General features: G+C 41.7%; 1 protein-coding gene across 1 annotated transcript in view; it reads right to left on the bottom strand.

Moving 5' to 3' along the window:
• The window catches only part of LAMA1 (laminin subunit alpha 1), a 166,094-nt gene that overhangs the window by 130,340 nt on the left and 21,225 nt on the right, over positions 1-14,529 (bottom strand). Inside the window, exons 2-3 of the mRNA XM_043558326.1 lie at positions 3,772-3,942; positions 3,239-3,351 (exon numbers count right to left, since the gene is read on the bottom strand). Coding sequence (XP_043414261.1) covers positions 3,239-3,351; positions 3,772-3,942 — 284 coding nt within the window. The remainder of the gene's footprint in view (positions 1-3,238; positions 3,352-3,771; positions 3,943-14,529) is intronic.

Below are 14,529 nucleotides of genomic sequence, written 5' to 3'. Positions count from 1 at the left end.
CAAAAATAAATAATAAACATTGAAAAAAATTAAAATTAAAAAAAGATCCATCAAATGCCCATGCTAGTTCTCTCACTCAGAATGACTTCTTTAAAATTTTAAGTTGTCACAAAAGATCTCTGACTCAATTCAGGGGTATAGTGCTGAAGACCAAGCTCCGAAGTCACTTGATAGTGAGCAGGAAGTAGTTTGTTATGTAGACTACTCACATATATGTTAGGATTAACATTCGTTAAAGTGAATCTTAAGCTTTCTTTTTCTTCCTTCCTTCTTTCCTTCTTCCCTCCCTCCTTTCCTCCCTCCTTCCCTCCACTGAGGTCATCATCTGGCTGTTCCTGAGTTCAAGCCCTGCATGGGGCTCTGCACTGACAGCATGAAGTCTGCTTTGGATCCTCTATCTCCCTCTCTCTCTCTCTCTCTGCCTGACTCCAGCTTGTGCTGTCTCTCTTTCAAAAATAAACATTAAAAAAATAAAATTAAAAATTAAAAACCAGTGGAGAGCAATGCAGATTAGAAGAGATTTAAGAAGTCTAACAATCAAATGTGAGAACTGGTTTTAATGGATCCTGGTTTGAAAAGGAAAAAGAGCTACAGAAGACATTGTTGGATAAACGGGGAAAGTTCGATACGGATGGTGAAATAGTTATTAGGGAATTGCTCTTAATTTTGTTAGGACTGCAAATGGCATGGTGTCTCTTCAGGACAAATCTCTTCACTTTTTGAAGCTACAGAAAATATTGTATTGGTACAATATCATCATGACTGCCATTCACCTGGAAACTGGGAAGCTGAAATCAAGATTGCAGAATGTTTAACAATCTCTGAGGCTCAGGGGTGGGTATGTGCATGCTTACTGTAATATGCTTTCTGCATGTTAAAAAATGTTCATAATAAAAAGGCTCAATAAATAAATAAATCTGAGAGAGACTTGCATAATGCACTTTTTAAAAAACTGAGAGCATGACAAAAATTTTACATTGTCTAAAAAAGGTAAAGAGGGGCGCCTGGGTGGCTCAGTCGGTTGAGCGTCCAACTTCAGCTCAGGTCACGGTCTCGCAGTTCGTGAGCTCGAGCCCCGTGTTGGACTCTGTGCTAACAAACAGCTCAGAGCCTGGAGCCTGCTTCGGATTCTCCCTCTCTCTCTCTCTCTCCACCCCTCCCCTGCTCATGCTCTGCCTCTCTCTGTCTCTCAAAAATAAATACATGATTTAAAAAAATTTAAATAAAAAATAAATTTAAAAAAAAGGTAAAGACATTTCTGAGTACCAATTAGTTTAAGTAATCTTAATTTGGAAATTTATCTAAAAAGCACTAGAAATTACCTAGAGGTCTATAACTATGTAAACATGCCTATTTTTGAAATATGCTTTAAAGACCTAAAACTGATGAGCCCCCTTGAATTCCTCAAGCCAACTCAGCTCAACCTAAAGCAAAAGAGATCCCTTCAGAGTGAAATCAAATGTGACACATTGCACGATAAGTGACAGTCTAACATGGATCTGAAATCCAAAAGTAAAATGTCCAGCTGTTAGTTTGCCTCTACACTCCATATACTATCACATTTCTGATGGTGAAAACGGCTGTATTTTTCCCCTTGAAGATAGAAAATAAACGGAAAAGGCGATGGGAAAACCAAGATCTCCTGCAGTAGAGGAAGAGATTCAATTTCTCACCATTGAAATAAAAACAGGCCAGGCCAAAATGGGGGTTCTTTTCTCTTTTGCTTTAGGGAGGTTTACAAATATTAAGACATGACATAATAACGCAAGACATACGGCTGAAAACAACTGAAAGTGTTATTTTACTGAAATACTATGAACCTAAACATGGGGAAAAATCTCCTGAGCCTCACCTTTTGCTACTTTATTTACTGTTATTATTAGAAATAATACATTTTCTAATAGGCCCTGCTAATTCCACTTGAATGTATTCCTTATGGTAGAAGGAACCCAAGTAGAAGAACCCAAGGGTTCCCAGAAGAACTCAGATACGTTAGAAATAATACAAAAGTTCCTTGTATGTGAATATACACACCATCACCTTGCCTTCTACTTAAACGCCTACACATTTCAAAAACTATTACTTATTTGGGGCACCTGAGTGGTCTGGGCGTTCGAGTGGTCGACTCTTGATTTCGGCTCAGGCAATGATCTCACAGTGATGAGACTGAGCCCCACACGGGGCTCTGCGCTGACAGCACGGAGCCTGCTGAGGATTCTCTCTGTCCTCTCTCTGCCCCTCCCCTACTCACGCATGGGTACACTCTCTCTCTATCAAAATAAGTAAATAAACATTTAAAAAAACCCAAAACTAATACCTGTTCAAAGAATTATAATTCTTTGTCATGAAATTTTCACAACTCCTATTTCAACCCTGCAGTGCGTATTTCAATGATTTGTCTCTTTGAGCTTATAGTTAACATGATATTGATGAGTTCTAATGTAAGAGAAATTAAATGGAAATAAATAAGAATGTCATGCAATGGCTTTTCTGGAGAACTCAAATTCGAGATTTTGACAATAGCCCAAAACACCTGCCATCTCTCTTTCATTCCTTCCTCTCAGATTTCTTTCCTTTTCCTTCCCTTTTCCAGAAACATCGGGAAAACCAAGACCCGTATCATATTTTTCTCCGTTCTCCTATGTGGTCTTGAAGCAAAGCAAGAAGATACGGGCGTGGCTGGAGCCATTTATACCTTGTCTTTCCCAACTCGTACTGAAGGCTTGCTCACAGAAGTAAGGACAATCCATTACTCTGGGACTCACCGACGGCATGACAGGGCCGGAGCATGGCCAACAGGAGTCACATCATCCCTTTGGTTTCCTAGCCTTATTTTCTACATACAACCCTTATGCAATACCTTTGCACAGTGATAATAGTAAGCCAATAACCTCAAAAGGAACTCTGCGTTTTGTCCCCTCACCCCCAGGGTGTCTGACGACATGTAGCACACAGCTTGATATGGTATCCCAAACAGGTGAGCGTGCCCCGCTCACCCAGATTCCAAGAACACCAAACCACGTGGACACAATTTCATCCATATTCTCGCAGATACCTGGGAATGATAAATGCAACAAGAAATAGACTACTTCTGTGTATCACTTGAATTCACCTGGTGGAAAACAGTCTGACCAGAATGTAAACATGCTCAGACACAAGCCAGACTTTCTGGAAGGGCATCGGGAGAGCACAACTCAGCAATCCATAGACATCCTTCAGTGCTTCTGGCCCGACCTACCTGTCTTAAGTCCAGAGTGATTGTGACCCAGTGATATTCTCTTCCGTTTTGAATACTGGGGCTTTGCCACCAGTTGTTGGTCCCATCGATTGCATGGGATATTGGGTGGCGTTCTGCGAAAAGAAAAAATATAGGCGTTCCTCTCAGCTCTTTATTTTTTTTTTATTATTTATTTATTTTTTTGGGGGGGGGACAGAGAGAGAGCATGAACGGGGGAGGGGCAGAGAGAGAGGGAGACACAGAATCGGAAACAGGCTCCAGGCTCCGAGCCATCAGCCCAGAGCCTGACGCGGGGCTCGAACTCACGGACCGCAAGATCGTGACCTGGCTGAAGTCGGACGCTTAACCGACTGCGCCACCCAGGCGCCCCCCTCTCAGCTCTTTAAAGTTTTTGACTTCCCAATGGCAAGGCTAGTGGACATGAGTGGCAGTGAAGGTGAACACAACGTTCGTGACTCCTAACAGAAGCCTTCAGTCATCATTTCTAGAGGTACCAGTCCCCAAGGGCACTTCCGAATAGGAGCGACACTTGCCTTTGGGGTTGGCGCTGTCTGCGTCGCAGATCCGGCACTGTGCGTTGCGCACGGGTCGACCCGGCACGTGCTCCACAAGCTTGCAGGACATCTCGGGCCCCCGCTCCCCACAGGTGGCGTTGGTGCTGATGTGCGCGTTGCTGGCAAGATTGAGAATGGCAGGAAACAGCCCTGAAAGTCAGGATTCACCAAGTCAGCTCAGCCACTTGAAATCGAAAGAATGGGATTACTTCACCTCACTCTGCAGGTGACTCAAAAAGAGATTTTGAAGTCTGTGCGCTGAGGGAAGGAAGCCTTACACCCAGCAGCACATACAGCGGATTCAATGATATGAAATTCTAGGACAGGCAAAATTCATGTATGAGGAAACAATCGGAACAGGCAGTTGCAGGGGGTGGGAATTGATGGGGGGGTGACACGAGGGAGCTTCGGGGGGTAATGTTACATTCTACATCCCGACAAAGGTTTGGTGTCATGAAAAATCACAGAAGGCACAAGTCTACAGTGTGGGTAGGTTTGAGTATTTCACTGTATGTACACCTTACCTGAAAAACAAAAAAGAATCAAACAAATATTGACGTACATGCTTAAAAGTTTAAGAGCAGGGGTGCCTGGGTGACTCAGTCGGTTGAGCGTCCAACTTTTGGTTTTGGCTCAGATCATGATCTCACAGTTTTGTGAGCTCGAGCCCCCAAGTTGGGCTCTGTGCACTGATCACGTGGAGCCTGCTTGGGATTCTCTCTCTCTCTCTCTCTCTCTCTCTCTGCTCCTCCCCCACTCATGCCGTCTCTGTCTCTTTCAAAATAAATAAGTAAAGTTTATTAAAAAAAAGTTTAGGACCAAAGCATACTGATATCTAAACTCACTTTGAAATGCACCAAAAATGAGCTGGGTTGATGGACAGAGATGGAATACAGGTGGTGGAGAAAGAGTAACATGTTCATTGTAGGATCTGGGTGGGAGGAGAGGTGTTCACCGTACAATTCTTTCCACTTCTCTGATTGAAAATCTTCACAACAAAATGTTGGGAGAACAGGTGTCAAGACAAGTTTCAAATGATCCAATGCATGTATCTGCTGATGAAATTCACACACCTTTCACTTAAAAGAAGGGCACCCATTCTCTGTCCGCCTTGTTCCCGCTGCCTCTGCCAGAACTTACCTGGTCTTTCCCATAATCATCTAGGATTTTCCCTGCCTTCTCCTTTTTCTTTACTGCCTATTTTTGTTGGTGAATTAGGGTTTACGACACTATGATCCAGGTTTCAAAATTCTCTTCAGTTCAGTAATAATCTTTGCCTTTGTACACTCCTTTTTGTCTTGAGTGATTTTTATCTTTAAGCAACTGGTCCAAACTATTCAGAAAACAATTTTTGGATGACTGTGGGAGGCAGAATGGCTTTAGGGTCTTTGGAAACTTGGCTGTATCTTGTTAAAAGAAGATAAGAGCAGTGAAGATTCCATAAAGATCGAGAAACAATGGTGTACAGGACACTGAAGAGGCATTCTACCTAAATGATTTTGTGTACTGAGACACAAAACTTCAGTGAGGGGGCAGGGGGGTGTTAGCTAAGGGGGGTTTCTCTAATTTCCTCGAGGTTGATCTCAGATCACAGGAGATAATCTTTTCTTTATAAAGAGCAAAGAGTCAATGTTTTCTCTGCAGTGTTTCTTTTCCAGTAAAATCTGAAAAAGCACAATATAATCTTAGTAATATAGAAGGAGTTCATGTGTTCAATTTTTATTGTTTAGGTAGTGCCTAATGTTTTCAATGAGCTTTTCTAATATAGATATTGTAATCACTGAAATTACAAAATTCAAATGGTGTTTTTGGTAAGGGTTACTGCATTAAAAAAAATTACTATGCATTTATTTAAAAAATAGATGCCACAGGGGCATCTGGGTGGCTCAGACAGTTGAGCATCTGGCTTTGGCTCAGGTCGTGATCTCGCAGTTCATGAGTTCAAGCCCAGCGTCGGGCTTTATGCTAACAGCTCAGAGCCGGGAGTCTGCTTTGAATTCTATGCTTCCCTCTCTCTCTGCCCTCTCCTGCTTGCTCTCTCTCTCTCTCTCACTCTCAAAAATAAATAAATAAACTTAAAGATAAATTAAAAAAAAAAAAGATGCCACATAAAACAGAACTACCTATCAGTAGTGTTCTATCCCAGGAGAATGACCTTGTTCAAGTCAAGAGGCCCTTAGCCTCTCAACAGAAAATAGTTATTGAATGTTTGTCTTCCAGATCATTACTCCTAATTGTGAAACACAACGCACACTTATATCCTATACAATATTTAATATATTATATATTTTTTCACTGTGAACTTAAAGTTGGTTATTTTTATCATATTCCTTTAAAGGGGATTCTTTTTTAATTAAAAAGGCTTTGTGAAGAAACTGATGAATTGTTATGTGTAATTATGCAGTTCCCTAAAGTATTATTTTTATCCACCAGTAGTTAGACACTTACATTTTATGTACTGATCTGGTTCCTAAACCAGATTCTTGCGTGTGGTATTTACATGGTAGGAGGAGCTGATATTTATTCTGTTTGGTGCTGAGGTAAATACTCATTTTCTCCATCCTTTAGGAGATTACCATTAGAATTACCATTCTAGTAATCTGGTTTGAATGTATTTTAGGAGGCATTTAAAATACAATATGGCTGGGGCGCCTGGGTGGCTCAGTCGGTTGAGCGTCCGACTTCGGCTCAGGTCACGATCTCACAGTCCGTGAGTTTGAGCCCCGCGTCGGGCTCTGGGTGATGGCTCAGAGCCTGGAGCCTGCTTCCAATTCTGTGTCTCCTTCTCTCTCTGCCCCTCCCCCATTCGTGCTCTGTCTCTCTCTGTCTCAAAAATAAATAAAAAATGTTAAAAAAAAAATTTTAAATACAATATGGTTTGGGGTCCCTGGGTGGTTTAGTCAGTTAAGTGTCTGACTCTTGATTGCAGTTCAGGTCGTGATCTCACAGTCATGGGATTGAGCCCCAAGTCGGGCTCCATGCTGAGCACGGAGCCCGCTTCAGATTCTCTCTCCCTCTCTCTCTCTCTCTGGCCCTCTCCCCTGCTTTTGCGCTCTCTAAACAAACAAAGATTAGAAAAAGAATAAAATGCAATATGATTTTAAACATTGGTGTTTTATCCCTAGAGCTAAAACGATATTTTTCTGGCTCTATACCACATGTATGCATTTAGATCTGCAGTACAATCAACTCTATCCATTCCCTTGGCACAGATTAGCCAAGCAAGAAAAAGAAACCAAGGTCATGGGAACTGATTTAGCGATGCGTTTCTCTATCGACAAATACTTCACATGTTGACTTAGCAAGTGCTCCCACTTCTTCACCCCCCCCCAAGTGCTCCACATCAAGAGAACTCCCCGCTTCCTGCCCAGGGTCCCCTCCCACTCTGGAGAACTTCGGTGGCCTTGAGTTACAGGGGGCAGCTAGGAGTGGTGAGGGCACATGCTCTCTGTACTCAGAAGTCTCTGCTCCAAGTCACTGATGCAAAGAAGCACAAACCTTGTGAAGGTAAACTGAACAGAATTTGGTTGAATAATATCTCAATTATAGTAATCAGCATCAGGTAGTTCTTTGTACTAGATAGGCTTTAATTTTTTTTCATGTTTATTTATTTATTTGTGAGACAGAAAGAGACAGCTTGAGCAGGGGAGGGGCAGAGAGAGAGAGAGAGAGAGAGAGAGAATCTCAAGGAGGCTCTAAGCTTTCAGCACAGAGCCTAATGTGGGGCTCGAACTCATGAAATGGTGAAATCATGAGCTCAGCTGAGGTCAAGTTGGACGCTTAACTGACTGAGCCACCCAGGTGCCCCTGTACTAGATAGGTTTAAAGAATTTCTGTATGTCCTTACCTTGCTGGTATCATACATACACTTTTAATACAAGAAAAATAAATTCCTTCATTAGTATGTTTGAGTAGAAAAACCTTTAAATCGTTTTAGTGCCATAAAAACATCCTGGCTGTCTTTCACTAAAACTAATCTTTCTTCTCAGATAAACTAATGTTTGAAGAAAAAAAAACAAAAATGATTCACTAAACATTATTCCTTGCATGAATACATTTACTTTCACTTCACAGTTATAAAATAATTACTGTTCCCTATTGCATATGACCACATCTGCTAGAAGAAGAAAAAAAGGAATACACACTAGAAAAAGCATGTGTTAAAAATAATTTTTTTAAGGGGCGCCTGGGCAGCTCAGTTGGTTAGGCATTCGGACTCTTGATCTGGGCTCAGGTCTTGATCTCAGGGTTGTGGGTTCAGACCCCATGTTGGGTTCTATGCTGGGTGCAGAGCCTACTTTAAAAATAATAATAATAATAATTTTTTTTTTAAACACCTCAGGTTGCTGAATCATTTCAAAGACCACTGAAATACCTCAGTAAAGGGAAACTACCCAAGCTTCAAGTTGGAGGAGGGACAGGAAATCAAAGGGTGAGAAAGGGCCTCGGGATCAAGAATTTAGCAAGAGCAAACGTTTGATTTTATGCATAAAAATCAAAGGCAGAATGAAGGCTACAGTAGGATACGTATGTTACACAGTTTTCCCATTCCCTAGCCATGGACTTAATAAATTAGACTATACATTTTTGTTGAGAGACATTATTTACTTTAGTTAGTGTTCCTGTAATACTAATCTGTATTTTTCTCTCACTCAATGGGACACACAATGGAATCATTTCTCTATGTGTGTATTTAGCCAGTAGCTAATATAAAGCCAAACTCCACTGAGCATGAAATAAATTCCTTCTCATTCACCAGTGTTTTTTGTTTTGTTTTGTTTTAATTCCCTTTCCTCACAGCCTGAGTACATATGGCCTTCTTAAATGCACTTTAGGACTTGTCAATCTAATGGAAATTCCCTTATTCATATGAAGTAAAAAATAAAACTAAAGACAACTGCCACAAGCTGGCAGGCAACAATGCTACTACATACAATTACCCACGTTTTCATCTGAGAGACTTCCCGATAGCTTAATAATTCATTGTTAGAAGTTTCTAGATGTTTTTCTCAGCAGCAAATATTGTTGCTGCCTTAAAACCGGAGTATCTAAAATGCTGACTACCCTGAAGCTAATGGCAACATCTTTTTCATCAATATTTCTCAAATGATTCAGGGTCGGGGGTTGAGGGCCTTAATGCATTTGTGTGTAAAAAAAGCATGAGTTTTTCCAGTGAGGTTTGTTCTCTGCTTTGGAAAAAGAAAAAAACAGTTTTGAGTTCTATACAATGCTAGTATATGATGCTATACTAATCCATACTCAAAACCAATGTGATATCCTGGAAAGAAAATGATCTGCAATTCTTAGTTAAGGAGTCTAGGGCAGTAATTTCAGATCCTTTTCTTCCCCAGAATGGAATTAAAAATTATGAAAATTTTATGGGGTTGAATAATCACAGTGGCTTTTGCTGTCAGGAGTTTTTATTTTGAAAAAATAATCAAAGCTATTTATTCGATCATGGAGAAATTTGGAAAAATAAGAATGTAAGTTCCTGAATTGAGAAATTTGTGATTTTTTTTTTAAATTCAAATCCATTTTGTTCTCCATTTACTCTAACCTCACCCATTTAACCAAGTAAACTTCTATAAATAAATAAATTAGAGAAGGCTAGTATTAGAAATAAACCACTCTGGGGAGCCTGGGTGGTTCAATTGGTTAAGCATCCATGTTCGGTTTAGGTCATGATCTTGTGGTTCATGGGTTTGAGCCTCACATCAGGCTTTGTGCTGACAGCTCGGAGCCTGGAGTCTGCTTCTGATTCTGTGTCTCCCTCTCTCTCTGCCCCTCCCCTGCTCATGTTCCGTCTCTGTCTCTCTCTCAAAAATATATATTTAAAAAAAATTTTTTTTTTAATTAAAAAAAGAAACTACCCTGTTTGCCAGCACTCTTTGAATCATGGTAGTTGCCTGGTTGACCAATAAAAACAGCACCTCTAACAACGACAAATGGCATCATTCAGAGAAAAATTCTGGAAGGATCTAACACTATTCCAGGATAATAACATCAATGTATTCTAATAACTTAATATCCAGGTTAATAGTATTAAAGTATTCTAATGACTTGAATTTTAGGGAGATGATGATTTCACTTTTAGTAATGTATCCACATGAGTCCAAAGAAGCAGGTGAGGATGTTAGGTTAAGTTCAATAAACTTTCCATGAGAATCTCTTAGGATCAAAGCACTAAGGCAGGCACCCCCTCTGAGACACCAGGATGCCAGATCTGGGCTGTTCCTAACCCTGGGGCTCTCACAATCAGGAGAAAAAAACAGGCATCTACTCACAGATTCTAGTAAGAATAATATTTAAAATGCAGCAATATTTTAAAACATATTAGAGGAGAGAGTCTAGAACAAGAAATGCAGTTAGGGATACTCCAGGCAGATGGATGAGGGTGTGTACCCAGGCAAAGGCAGGTCTAAAATCGTTTCCCAGCTCCTCTTGTTAGTTTTCAAATCAATTTCAATTTCCTTCCCTTTGCATATTTCATATAACCCTTCATGCCCTACTCACCCTTCAGGCTAAGCTCTGATCTTTCCTGAATCCCAGGCTAATATAGATGTTCTTCTTTTGTCCTGTTCCCATCTGCACTTAGCATTTGCACCAGCTCCCATCTCCCTCCCATTTTTCTCCCCCCTCACTATCCATTCTCTGAAAAATAAAAACAAGTCTGATCAATCTGTGGGTTACTTTGGGGTAGAACCATATCCTACTTGCCCTAAGTTTGCCTCTGGCTCATGTGAATGCCCAATAAAGTCTGAATGGAAGAATAAAAAAATGAAGGAAGGAATGCTCTCTCACTGCTAAGTGCACAGAACTGGGAGACTAAATCTAGACTCTTTTCCTGGCTGCACTTCTACATGCCTTTATGTCTTCAGGCACATCAACCTCTCAGAGCCTCTATTTCTTCAACTATTTTTTTTTACTTTTTTTAAATGTTTATTCATTTTTTTTTTTAATTTTTTTTTTCAACGTTTATTTATTTTTGGGACAGAGAGAGACAGAGCATGAACGGGGGAGGGGCAGAGAGAGAGGGAGACACAGAATCGGAAACAGGCTCCAGGCTCCGAGCCATGAGCCCAGAGCCCGACGCGGGGCTCGAACTCACGGACCGCGAGATCGTGACCTGGCTGAAGTCGGACGCTTAACCGACTGCGCCACCCAGGCGCCCCTAAATGTTTATTCATTTTTAAGAGGCAGAGAGAGACATAGCATCAGTGAGCGGGGGTCAAAAAGAGAGGGAGACACAGAATCTGAAGCAGGCTCCAGGCTCTGAGCTGCCATCAAACAGCCTGACACGGGGCTCGAACCCTCGCACCGTGAGATCATGGCCTGAGCCGAAGTCAGATGCTCAACCAACTAAGCCACCCAGGCGCCCCTACAACTATTTTTTTTAAGTTTGTTTATTTATTTTTGACAGTGGGAGAGATAGGGTGCAGGTGGGGGAGGGGCGGAGAGAAAGAGACACAGAGGATCCCGAGCAGGTTCTGTACTGTCAGCACGGTGTCCAACATGGGGCTCCATCCCATGAACTGTGAGATCATGACCTGAGCCAAACCAAGAGTTGGACGCTCAACTGACTGAGCCACCCAGGCATTCCAATTTCTTCAACTATTAAATGAGTATTTTTATGAGCCCTTTTTTCTAAGTTATTATGATTCTGGAATTTTACCTCAATAGCTTATCAGGTAAATGTGTCCATCATTCTCTTTCCCACTATTTGGAAAATGAAGTAAGAAAAGATTTTCTCCATTCAATGTACAGAAAGGCAAAGAGAAGTAATTTGGTAATTCTTTTATCATTTTGGATAAAATAACCAAAAAGAGGGCCACCCGGATGGCTCAGTAGATTAGGCATCCAACTTGCATTCAGATCATGATCTCACGGTTCGTGGGTTCTAGCCCCACATCAGGCTCTGTGCTGACAGCTCAGAGCCTGGAGCCTGCTTCGGATTCTGTATCTCCTTCTCTCTCTGCCTCTCTCCCTGCTCACACTCTGTCTCTGTCTCTCAAAAAATAAATAAATGTTAAAAAAAAATTTTTTTTAAGAATTCAAAAGAAATATAAACTGGCTTTCTTTTTCTTTCTCTCTCCCTTTCTTTCCTTCTTTCTCTTCTCTTCTCTCCCTCTCTCTCTCTCTCCTTTCTGCTTTCTTTTGCTCCTTTGGGAGTCACTCCTCAGAGCTTTGGCTCTCAAGAGGAGAAGGAGAGAAACAAATGATGTTTCATACAACCTTGATCATAAGTCAGAGAATTCACAGAGGCTGGCTTTGCTTCTGATCTATGCCCATGACAATAGCACTTTCTTGACTCTTGCCTACTCCCCAGTGTATAAATCTACATCATGTGGAATTTTTCCAAAACGATAAGTTCTACTTAATAGGGCATGTTTAACGTCGAACTTGTACACGTTCAGGCTTAAAATGGAAATGTCCACTCCAATCATGTATTTTCTATCAATTCTATTAGAATGGAAAGTCTATCACAATCACCACTACTTATGAAAGGCAGTGGTTGGGTAAGGAGGAAGAACATGGACTTCTGTATCACAGCACCATGGATGTGAATTATAAGTCTACCAGTTGCCAGCTGTGTGGCCATGGCTGAGTGGCTTTACGTCTCAGTGCCCTTATTTGTGCAATGAGAAGAGCAGTGCCTAGGAACTTCTGTGAGCATTAAATGAGATTATGGGGAAGATATAATGTATTAGGAGCTCAATAAAGAGTTGCTCTTATTATTTGCATATTGTAAGTGGATACCACTAATATCAGTTTCCTCAAATATAGTTAGACTTACATGGTTATAATTCATGTATTTGAGTCTCTGTTTCTCTGATTTGATTTTAGATGAAATAGCAGGCTTGTCTTCCAGGGTCACTGAGTATGAGAAGTATCTGCCTTTAAACAGAAGAGACACATTCAGCCCAGAGTGATGTGCATCCTGAATGACACACGGAGGAAAGAAACCCAGACTCTCCAAGGCAGGGACTCACTGCGCAGAAGGCTGAGCAGGACTGCTCACTCTATTCACACTTGACCCCCTTCCCTCCTCCCCTTCTTCCTTGCTTACTGTTCCTTCTGATGTTGCCTTTGCGACACTGTGTGGTCATAAATCCCTGTAAGTTAAATGCACATTTGTAAATCACAATCTTCTCTCATTGTCCTAGGAGGTGACAAGGGAAGATGTCTCTGAAGAGGTGACGTTTGCACAGTTACACAAAATGTGAAGAGTTAGCCATGCTAACTCCTAGGGGCAGCGCTATACTTTAATATACTTGGTTTTCTTTGTAGTATGCACTTTATGCACTTAAAAACATGCTAAGAATAGGCCCGTTGGCTTTGCCAAAGGGACCCGTTGGTACCAAAAGGCCAAGAAGCCAGGATGGGAAAGTGCTCCTACTAAAGTGTTGTTGAGTCAGGGGCTGGTGGCATAGGTCACTCTTAGTGTCTTTTCCCCACCTCCTCATCCCCGCATCTAGTCCATCTTTGGACAAAGGCAGCCAGGAGGTTCCCTGCCCTTCTGATCCAGGTGGGTCGTGAAGGTGAGTGAGAAGAGCCCCGGCCAAGCCAAGAGTTAATGTCCTGCTCAGGCGAAGTCCCAAGTGACCTGACCAGGTGGGCCTGACATGGCGCCCGCCTCCAGCTCCGGGGCACTGAGTGGAAAAGGAGCCCTTGAGGTCATCCAGGCTGCCTGGGCCAGGAGATGAGATGCCCTGAGGAAACCAACATAAGCTTTCATGACATCTTTCCTCCCTCCGAGGGAATGAACCCACCCTCATAAAGTTATCACGTGATTTCTTGCTTATTTTCAGGGACACGTTCTCCGATGCTGAGGACCGTGGGCATATGTGAAAGAGTGGGGGAAAGAGTGAAGAGGGTTTAAGTTGAAATTACTTACAGTAGCACATCCCCAACCCCTAAAATATGTTCAGGAGGCTACTTACCAGTTGTGGCAAAATGCACCTCACCTTAAATGTTGTTTTTTTTTTTTCCAGCAAACAACACAAACATCCCTGCAGGTTATGAATTAGTGTATATGAAAAATAAGCATACGTGAAACTATCTCCCCACTTTTACTTGTGCCTTATCAGCAACTGTCAGAGGCTCCTTAGAACAACTGGTTCCTTCCTCTTCCGTTCCTTTCCCCCGGGGAACCTACAACCATGCTTTCGTAACAGGAACACACCACTGAAAGAAACTCTATTTCAAGCTATTTATCCTAAATTGCAAACCATTTTAATCACTAGTCAGTGAACTTGGTTTGTATACGAAAGACCGTTATTCGCAGAACTTTGAAATAATATGCCATCATGGCTAATGTTGAAATGTGCAGAAGTCTTGCTTGCTTAGTGTTAAACAGGGCTTTTGCTTCCAATGCGAATTATTCAAAAGTGACCAGTTATCTTATTTTCTCGAAAAGCTCACACTTGGGAGCATTTTTAAATGAAGACAACTTGGGGTCCTCCCTAGGCTGGGAGCCCTGTCAGCTCAAGACAGAAACAGGGCAAATGGCTCCCCGCCCACAGCCCCTCCTCCTTCAAAAGCAAATACCTGGGTTTGGGACTACACCAATTTAATCATTGATGGCTGTTAGTAAAAGAAAAGCTTTAAGATATTCTAGAGATTCCAAGGCCCTTTCCAGCTCAGTGGGGGAAAAAGAGGGGGAGGAGCGGAGAGAAGGAGAATGAAAAAGAAAGACCCTACATAATCAGAGAGGGAAAAGTCAAATCCAAACTCTTG

This window comes from Prionailurus bengalensis, chromosome D3 (assembly GCF_016509475.1).
Source record: "Prionailurus bengalensis isolate Pbe53 chromosome D3, Fcat_Pben_1.1_paternal_pri, whole genome shotgun sequence".
NCBI lineage: Eukaryota > Metazoa > Chordata > Mammalia > Carnivora > Felidae > Prionailurus > Prionailurus bengalensis.
Note: the sequence above shows the minus strand (reverse complement) of the source record. Positions and strands in the feature narration are given on the sequence as shown.